The following is a 9,676-nucleotide window of genomic DNA, read 5'->3' as shown; positions in this document are numbered from 1 at the left end:
GGGGTTACTCCCCTGACCCCCAGCTTCTTCCCCCCCAAAAAATTGCCCCACCAGTTCCTGTCCCAGCCTGTCAGGATAAGCCGCTGGCAGGCCGGGACAGTTTGTTTACTTAGGTTTACCTCCATGCCTGCAGATGCTCGAGGTAAACAAACTGTCTCGGCCTGCCCATGGCTTATCCTGATGGGCCGAGAGCCAAAGTTTGCCGACCCCTGAATTATAGGGTCGGCTTATGAATGGGGCATAAAAATTTGCCATTTTTACTTATAGGGTCAGCTTATAAACGAATTGGCTTATGATATAAGTCATAATATTTTATAGTAGGCGGACTTACACAACACAAATTTTCCTTTTTACCTCATACAATCCAGATGATAAACAATAACCATTATTATGGGTTAGATTGGTTCAGTAGGCACCGTCATGGAGAGCACTAGGAAGCATTGTGCCTCAGAGACAACATTTCTCACATGGCCCCCTTTTTGTTATGGGGGCAGTAATTTGCAAGACTCCTTTTCCCTCCACTCTGTGCATCTGGCCAGTGCTTGAGGAAGGTGTACGGTGGGGAGCTATGGTTCTGCCTCTTTCCCACCCTTCCTACTCAATTCCCTACAGGGAGTATCTGGTGCTTAGACCTTCCTTTCTCCCCAGCATCTGGAGCTAACACATAGATAGCCTTACCAGCACCATAAAATTGAAAGGGGGAGGACTTGCTCCACTTAAACATGTTTTAAGTACCATCTATGCACCCTGATTTGTTAAGGGTGGATTTAAATCACCATGTGACACAGTGCCCTATTTACTCTGGTTTACTACCAGCCGGGGGGAAAAAGGCTAATTATTGGAATTATGGTCTAGTCAAAATTAGGAAGTGAAAATAAATGATTTATGATAGGCAAAGTGCTGTTTTTATGCAATTAGATTGTTTAATGTATCCTATATTTTTCATGATTTAAAAAAAAACCGATCACAGGGTATAAGTAATGCCAGAGGTGGCCATGGGTCAATTTGTGCCTGTAAATGTCACAGCCACCAGATTTTGAAGTACAAAACATCCACACATCTCAAATAGGTGTCATTGATATTAACTGATCAAAAGCAAAACCGTTGACTGTTTCTCCTGCAATTGGTTTAAGAAAGGCAGATAGGGAACTGTGAGTAAAGAGGTGATGCCTTGGCTGTGGGGGAGGTTTGGAGGAAGAGAATAAGAGAAAGAAGGGATAAAATAGACACTATGCAAACACAAGAATGAGAAATCAGCACTTTATCTTTAAACTGATTTCTTTGCCTTGCAAAAAAATAAATAGCTGCATGCTTTTGAAAAGCTTGTAGTGTTAAAGCGCCACCTTCAGTTACTTGGAAGCGCAGAGAGCAGATGCCCGGAGGATGCACCTCATTCCCTAGGACATGAGCTCACCCAGCCTGACTGCACTAGGCAATGGGAAATGATCGCACCAGATTCACATCCACTATCCCATACTCTCTAGCAAAACAAATTGCTGTGCTTTCTAACAGCCAGCCCAGGAGGAGATAGTGAAAGCATTAATACAACCCATCTTAAATGACCCATGCAAGTCATTTTTAATATATGTATATTAAGATTAAGCTCCCAGCCCAGCCTCTTCCAATTCCACACCTCCCCCACTAAAACGGTGCGAAAGGCGGGGAGCGCATGTGGGGGACTTAAATAAAGGCAGAGGGGAGGAGCCAGTGGGAGGAGCCCGGGTTACATGATTGGCTGGCTGGGGGAGTGATGTCACCCATATGAAACCCTGATAACTAGTTGGGAGAGAACCCGGCCGCAACTTTTGCAGAAGGGGGCGTGAGATCTAGTGAGAGCTCGGGGTCCGGGCGGCTGCTGCTGCTGCTGCTGCTGCAGGGGGGGAGGGGAAAGAGCCGAGCCGGAGAGAGTCCCAGTCCTGCTGTTGCCTGGTGCAAGGGGAGCAGTAGCGGCAGTGTGCGAACGGGGAAGGAAAGGCGCCCGGAGAGACCTTGCATCTCGCACGCTGGGCTTCACCTTGTGACTCCCGAGGGCTCGTGTGGCAGGGCAGGGAAGGGGCTGGCACACACAAAGAAATCGCTCCAAGCCCGGCATGGTGCAGCAAGCGGAAAGTGCAGAGACTGAAAGCAACCTGCCCAGGGAGGCGATGGACACCGAAGAGGGCGAGTTTATGGCATGCAGCCCGGTCGCTTTGGATGAGAGCGACCCGGACTGGTGCAAAACGGCTTCAGGGCACATTAAGAGACCGATGAACGCGTTCATGGTGTGGTCTAAAATCGAGAGGAGAAAAATCATGGAGCAGTCTCCGGACATGCACAACGCGGAGATCTCCAAGCGCCTGGGCAAGCGGTGGAAAATGCTGAAGGACAGCGAGAAGATCCCCTTCATCCGGGAGGCAGAGAGACTGAGGCTCAAACACATGGCCGATTACCCCGACTACAAATACAGACCCAGGAAAAAGCCCAAAATGGACCCATCAGCCAAGCCCAGTGCCAGCCAGAGCCCGGAGAAAAACGCACCCACCAGCAGCAGCAGCAGCAAAAGCGCCAAGAGCTCCAGTAAGAAATGTAGCAAGCTGAAGTCCTCCTCCTCCTCTCCCGCCAAGCCCGGGGCTAAAGCCACCCACCCCGGGGACTACGCGGGGGAGGACTATGTCTACGGCACCCTGAAAGTGAGCAGCAAAACCGTCAAGTGCGTCTTCATGGACGAGGATGATGAAGAGGAGGAGGAGGAGGACGAGCTGCAGCTCAGGATCAAGCAAGAGGCGGAGGAGGACGAGGACGAGGAAGACGAGCAGCAGCAGCAGAGGCGATATAATGTAGCCAAAGTCCCGGCCAGTCCCACCCTGAGCTCTTCGGCAGAGTCCACCGAGGGGGCCAGCCTGTACGAAGAGGTGAGGGGCAGCGCAGCCTCGCACGGCAGCAGCGGCAGCAATAGACTGTACTACAACTTCAAGAACATCACCAAGCAGAGCACCCAGCAGCAGCCCAGCCTGTCCCCGGCTTCCTCCAGGACCATCTCCACCTCCTCCTCCAGCAGCGAAGAGGCGGACGACCTGATGTTCGACTTGAGCTTGAATTTCTCCCAGCACCCTCACGCCGCCTCGGAGCTGGGGGTGAGCTCCGCTTCGGGGAACCTGTCTCTGTCCCTGGTGGATAAAGATTTGGATTCGTTCAGCGAGGGCAGCTTGGGCTCTCACTTCGAGTTCCCCGATTACTGCACCCCGGAGCTGAGCGAAATGATTGCAGGGGACTGGCTGGAAGCGAACTTTTCCGACTTGGTCTTCACTTACTGAGCCGCTGGAAGGCGTGTCGCTGATGAGAACAACCGTGCAGAGAAATCGGAAAGGAAAGATGATGCTGGTGATGATGTGATGGAAGTGGTGGAGTAAAAAATGAAATAATAAAATGTCTTTTCTTTAAAAAAAAAAGTCTCAAAGTTAGTTCCAAACCGAGCCCGGAGTTATGTTTTTTGTTTTGTTTTGTTTTTTAATTTGGTGATCGCAACAACAAAAAGGCATGGGGGACTGGGGGAAAAATGATTCAGAAGTCGATGTTCGAAGCTTGTCGGTCTGTGATTGAAGTCTGGAAGATGGTCTGCAAAGAAGTCTTTTGGCAGCACAACTGTTACTCAAGGGGGTTTGTGGATTTTTTTTCCCGTGAGAGATCTTAAAAGAACTGTTCTGATTTTTTTTCTGAAAGGGACCATTGCAACTTTTTTTGGAGGGAGAAAACTGATGTCTACTATGCATCCGATTCTTAACAAAGCTGCAGGGAGCTTGAAAAAATGCAGACTGTACAAACGCTTACAAAAAGAAAATAAAAACTGTGAACTGACTTAAGATCAGAGTTTACTTTTCAGATCAAATTGTCTATGGTTTTACAAATGTGATTTCTACTTGCCAACTTTTTTTTTGTAACTTGTTCCCTTATACCTCCTTGATTGAATACCAGACAGCCTAGACCTCAGTACAAAAAGGTATTGAAACATTTTTGATACATAACAGACCTCAGTCTTTTTTAAAAATTAATATATTTTCAGGCGTATTTTTGTACAGTGAAAAGGGAACATTCTTGCTGTGTTTTTTCAGTAAGACTTTTCAGGCACTTCTTCCCTTTTATTTTTTTTTTCTTTTCTGTTTTTAGCATGCAAGTTTGTTGGTACGTTACGTCCTGGTTTTAAAAGGATTAAAATTTTAAAAATAATCCTTGCATCTAAAGGCCTTGTGGTTTAAAACAAAAAAAGAAACTTTTTTGTACAGCTATAGTTCAGATTTGTTCAATATTTGTAGGTAAAGATTTATTGAAAATGGTGATATAGACCTCAGAGCTGTTATCTTAGTTTAAAAGATTGTATATGTACTGTACTATAGTAGGACTTTATGTATCTCATACGCTGTGATATGTGGATGGGGCCCCAGATGGAAGGTATGAAACTGGATTCTCGATTTTTAGCAAAAAAAAGGCACATAGTTAAAAAAAAGTTTCTCATTTTGTGCAATATAATCTAAAGTACAGACCATCTGCATATTTTGTAGCAAATGATGGCAAAAGCAGACTTGTGCACTGTCAACATCATTGCCTTTTTTTTATGCTGAAAGTCTGTATCTTGACAATTTTAATAAATCAGCTGGAACTGATAGAAACTCGTATCGCTATTAGTGTCTGTAGAAGTAACGCTGGCGATGCCCTGGCCCACGCCCCACCTGCGGAGCTGTAGGCGGCTGTGTCTGCATGTAGCCAGGGGGGAGAATGTTTAGACAGCTTTTTTATTCCACGAACGTGTGAAATCGCTGATTTTACCCGGCCCCCCACCCGGCTTTCAGCGCCCAGCTAGCCTAGAAGGGGAGAGACCCCGGGGGTGGTCGGCCCCCAGGAGCCGATAGAAAGATGGCGGAGAGGGTCTCGGAGAACGTGATTCCAGGCACGCTTTAGTGCTAGGTTCTCTGCCCGGTTACCTGCCTTCTGTCATTGCTGCATCGCCCCTCGGCGGAGTGGGGGGATCGCAGCTGAGTGTGACTGGGGTGGGGGGGTCTAGTCCTCTCCCCATCTCCGAGGGGGACGGGGGTAGGAACACCTTTCAGGCCGAGATCCCTGCGCCTGGGAGGCGGGGATGGCTCTGGCTCCCTCCCCCCACGTGTGCCAGCTCGCTCCCTGCTCGGGGTCTGCGCTGGCTCCCGGGTCCCCTCCACGTGGGCTCTGCTGTGCGGCGGGTTAGGCTGGCTGTGCGCGGAGGGGGTGTGTCCGGCCATGTGCGGCTGGCGGCGGCGTTGGGCGCGCTGGTTATTTTTAGCAGCTTCCGCCTCGCCGCCTCCCCCGCCCCCAGTCAGTCTTAAACCGGGAAACTGGGAGAAGGAGTCGGGGTGCAGCGGCGGGGAGAGACCGGAGAGCGGCTGGCTCCCCCGGGGCGGGGCGCGCCGCGCCGCGCCACCCTCCCCGCCCTTTTCCACTCCCCACACGCCGGCCGGGACAGCGCGGTGCTGGGCTGGCGGCTGCTTCCCGCCTCGCCGTGCATCCCTTCCGGAGGGGCAGGCGAGGCAGCAGCGGGTACGGGGCTTCCAAGCGGGGGAGGCCGGCCGCAGCCGGGGGACCCTGCTCAAGAGGGGGCGGGCTGAGGCTTCCTGTTTGCTGCAGGGGCGGAGGTGCAGCCAGCTCTGATCTCTGCCCTGCCGCTTCTGTGCAGAGCTTCCCCCCCCGCCCGAGCCTGGCGCGCACCGGCGCTGCTGGCCCCGAGCTCGCGGAGCCGGAGCGGTCTGCCCCCAGCCCGCCCTGCCTCCCTTCTCTTTCAGCGGACTGGGCGGGCCCGTAGCTACCGATGCCCTGCCCAGAGGGTGCTGCCGCCCTCCTCGGCAGTGCCACGGCGCTAACCTCCGCCCCGCCGGCAGCTGGAGAACCCAGGGGATCTGCTCCAATTCCCTCTTCTTTGCAGTTGCCTTTGCCTGTCTGAGAGCTGGGGCGTGGGAAGGGCGGATGTGAGCGGCTGCTGCAGATGAACAGACTTTGTAAACGTGCATTTTTTCCCCCCTTAGGAGCCGTCAGATTTCAGTTTTACATTTTGAAAGAACTGCTGATGGCAATAAACAGACTCAAGGTGGAAGTGTGTTTCTCAAGAAGTTTACTTTTTATCTGATAGGCATTGGTCGATCCTTTATCTTTATCCACTAATAAATGATCCAGCTGTTTACAAGGACAATTCACTGTGCTGGTAATTTTGGTGGCAACCACTGCTACAGGCTTTCAGACTTGCTGAAAATGAAAATCCTGCATACATATTTGTAAGGCATAATAAAACACAACATTTAAACCTGCATGCATGTTATGTTTAATCAAAGACAACTCTTAGGCATTTAAGTGGTGAGATAGCTACTTTAGGTTAGTTAAATCTGGTAGTTAAATGATTCATATAATCTGATCTCTTTCTCATAATAATAATTAAAAAAAAACTTACTTATGATTCTAAATAAAAGCTGTTTGGCCTAAATCCTTGCTTTCAGAAAAGAGATGCAGCATATCTGGGAACCTAAATTTATGTCTTGCATTGTGATAATTCTTTATGAAAAAAAACAACTGTTTTAAAACAAACAAGTACAACACACAAAATATCCTTGGCAATGGATAGTCCTCAATAAAACAGAGTTTCTTGGATTTTCAGTTTTTTTGGTCTCAAATGATTAGTATGTTCTCTATATAATTACTTAGCAATTAGATTGAAAACAAATGACATTTATCTCTTCTAAGGCAAAAAAAAAAAAAAAGGGCGGGGGGAACTGAAGTGCTCTACAGCCTAGCCATTAGCTGTCCTACTGTTGAAAACCAGTTCATGTTCATGGGCTAGGGTGATCGCATTAGATGATCATATTCCAATCTTTTAAAACAGAGCCAAAATTCTCTTAGCAATTCTTCAAGCTATCATGAGAGGGTATGGACAATTTCTTCCACTCCCTTCTTTCTGATATGCATCCTTGTTTATTAAAATGATAGGCAGTGTAATTGAACATTTGTGTTTTGCAAATGTTCAGTAAGTTATGTATTAAGGATGGTCAAATCTAAGCTGGATTCAGTTTGTAATAAGGTCTATGTTTCAGCTCACAAAAATCTTGATGTATTTTTGAAGGGAATTTTTTAAAATTATCATTACCAAATATTAATCAAGAATAACTAATATGAAATATAAAAGTATAGAGCAGTCAGGCAGATTTTAAAGAGCAACAGGTCTACTTTAGTCAAAGGAAAAAAACACCCTGTCAAAAGAGTCTTGGAAGAGCTTTTGGAAGGGAACAACAACAATATGTAAAATGAATATTTTGAGTGATGGTGCAATGAACAGGGGGACAGTACATATTTTTTTCCCAAAAAGTTTGACTTTTCATCCATTTGAGAGCTTAACTTTGCATATTGCCCAAGGAAAATGAATGAATATTCTAATTAAGCCATGACACTTTTAGGGCCAGAACTTGCTCCTTGTTGAAATCAATGCCTGAACTCCCACTCATTTCGATGAGAGTAAGAGCAGTCTTACAGTCAATAAAGATCACATCAGATAGGTTATCCTCATATTTTATGTGTGGGGTATTTCTGGTCAAATTGAATAATCCTATTCCCAGTTTTTCCTTTTAAGTATACATATGAATTCTTGTTGACTACCCTTTCGGAGAAATCTTTATGTTCCAGGCTTAGTATCTCCCATTTACTTTCTTATTGCTACCCCTGTTTACATTTGGTCTCTGTATAGTACTTTTCTATGTGTAAGCAGACTTAGGGACACAAAAGAAGAAACTCAGCTTTTTCCAATTGGAAAAAACAACTTTCTTTACAACACTTAGGATCTCACTTAAATATAAGACCCAGAAAAAGGTGGTGGTATTTTTCAGATTTTGAAAATGAATGTTTTTGGAAAGTTAACTTCAATTGACATTTTCCCTTTTGGTTGCTTTCTTCTGTTTACTCTCTCAACTATAAAGTACTAACTCACTCTAAATTGTTTAAAAGGACAATATTTTTCAAATTTAACAGGTAGACATATTAAAAATGTCTTTTAAATGTCTCATGGTCTAAAGTGTAGGCATCCATATCCACCCAGGGTCAACTTCCCCAAAGGTAGAGTCTACTGAATGTGGTTTGTTTTGCATCCATGTGTCCTGCTTCTTCATTCACACAAGTGTAAATCAAGTGCAACTCTATAGTTATTCTAGTGTGGAACTCTTGTGAGGTCGAATCAGGGCCACATCATTTCAAGCTATTTGATACTCCATTACAGTTCATTCCTTTTATCTCTACCCATGCCACATCTTCATATTGATGCCCTGGTATGTGCTTAAACCTGCACTTCTTAACAAAAATTCTCATTGAGCTTTATGAGAGCTTTTTGCTTCAAGAAGGATATGCAGAATTGTGCCCCAATTCTTCCTGGTTTTTTTGGAAAACGTAGTTCTCTTTCTAAATTCCCCTTAATCTTCACTTATGATAATGACCAGAAAGAAAGTCCCTATACTGAGTTGCCTTACATTTCAACTATACAATTTTATTCCTTCAATTTCTCTTTTTTCTCAAATTTCAGGCTGTGATTTTAAAAATTTATTATTTTTTTACACACTACCTGTATCAATTAACTGCCTAATTAGTTTTATCTTCTTTACATGGATGCAGTGAATTTGTAAGAGAATTTCACAAGCAAGTAGTTTTTTAGTGAGTTTAAAGTAAATAGAGTTTTAAAGACCTATTTTTATATTCAATATTAAGCACAAATGTGCAGAAAGTGTAGAATGACTTACAAAAAAGGGAAACAAAATTTGTATTGTTTCATGTATAAAAAGTAATACCTTCGTTGGGTAGAGTTTCTCTTAGGAAACCCAATACTTATGCCAGTGCAAAGATAGGAATATTTTAAAAACTCTTAGAAGATTATGATTGACAGTAGTTTCAAAGCAATGACTTCTATATATAAAAGTAAACCCCTAAAGCAATATGGTCAAGAAGGGGTGAGTGGTTTTCAATGATGAACAAACAACCTGGAAATGTGAGAATGGCGGTTCCAGTGCTTATTATTTATTCAAACTTTTTTGTGCTTAGCTATTATATGTGGATTTTCTGTGAAGTGAAATCTTGCAGAATGAATGAACATGAGGAAATCAAGCTACTAAGATTTGTGAACCTTCAGAAATTAAGATTGGTTTGATTATCATGGTATTACATTATAGTAACATTCACCTCACAGAAAATCAAGACACAGTGATTTACCATCTGAAGAAATTTGAGCAAATAATAAATACTATTCCAGGAGCTCCTATTATCACAATTTGATTTTGTTTCCATCTTCCTGCGTATCTCCAAAGCCAACTTGCCTCAACTCCTGGGTATACCAGGGAGAAGAGTTATATGCCATTGTTAGCTCATTTGCAATTTCTATCTGGTTTTGCTCTTGTACATATGTTGGAATTTTGGAGTCTCTACATAAATGCTGTGATACTTTTTTTTTTAGGGTGGGGGGTGTTTTAAAATGGAGGCCTATTTTTCCAATGTGGGACATTTGATGGTTACAACATTTCAAAGATGTTGCATGATGGCCACAGGTGGGGAAAATTGAATGTTTTAGAGCCGTTTTTCAGCATGACACTTTTAAAATATGTAATTTCAAAGCCTTTTCAAAGGCCACATTAAATTCATTTTCATAGACACTCCA

General features: G+C 44.7%; 1 protein-coding gene across 1 annotated transcript; it reads left to right on the top strand.

The window, feature by feature from the left end:
• Window positions 1-1,824: 1,824 nt before the first annotated feature.
• Window positions 1,825-6,745, top strand: SOX11 (SRY-box transcription factor 11). Its single transcript, XM_045008371.1, has 2 exons — window positions 1,825-5,544; window positions 6,027-6,745. Exon 1 carries the CDS (start codon window positions 2,091-2,093, stop codon window positions 3,291-3,293), a length of 1,203 nt encoding a protein of 400 aa, XP_044864306.1. The 5' UTR covers window positions 1,825-2,090; the 3' UTR covers window positions 3,294-5,544; window positions 6,027-6,745.
• Window positions 6,746-9,676: the final 2,931 nt, after the last annotated feature.

This window comes from Mauremys mutica, chromosome 3 (assembly GCF_020497125.1).
Source record: "Mauremys mutica isolate MM-2020 ecotype Southern chromosome 3, ASM2049712v1, whole genome shotgun sequence".
Taxonomy (NCBI): domain Eukaryota; kingdom Metazoa; phylum Chordata; order Testudines; family Geoemydidae; genus Mauremys; species Mauremys mutica.
Note: the sequence above shows the minus strand (reverse complement) of the source record. Positions and strands in the feature narration are given on the sequence as shown.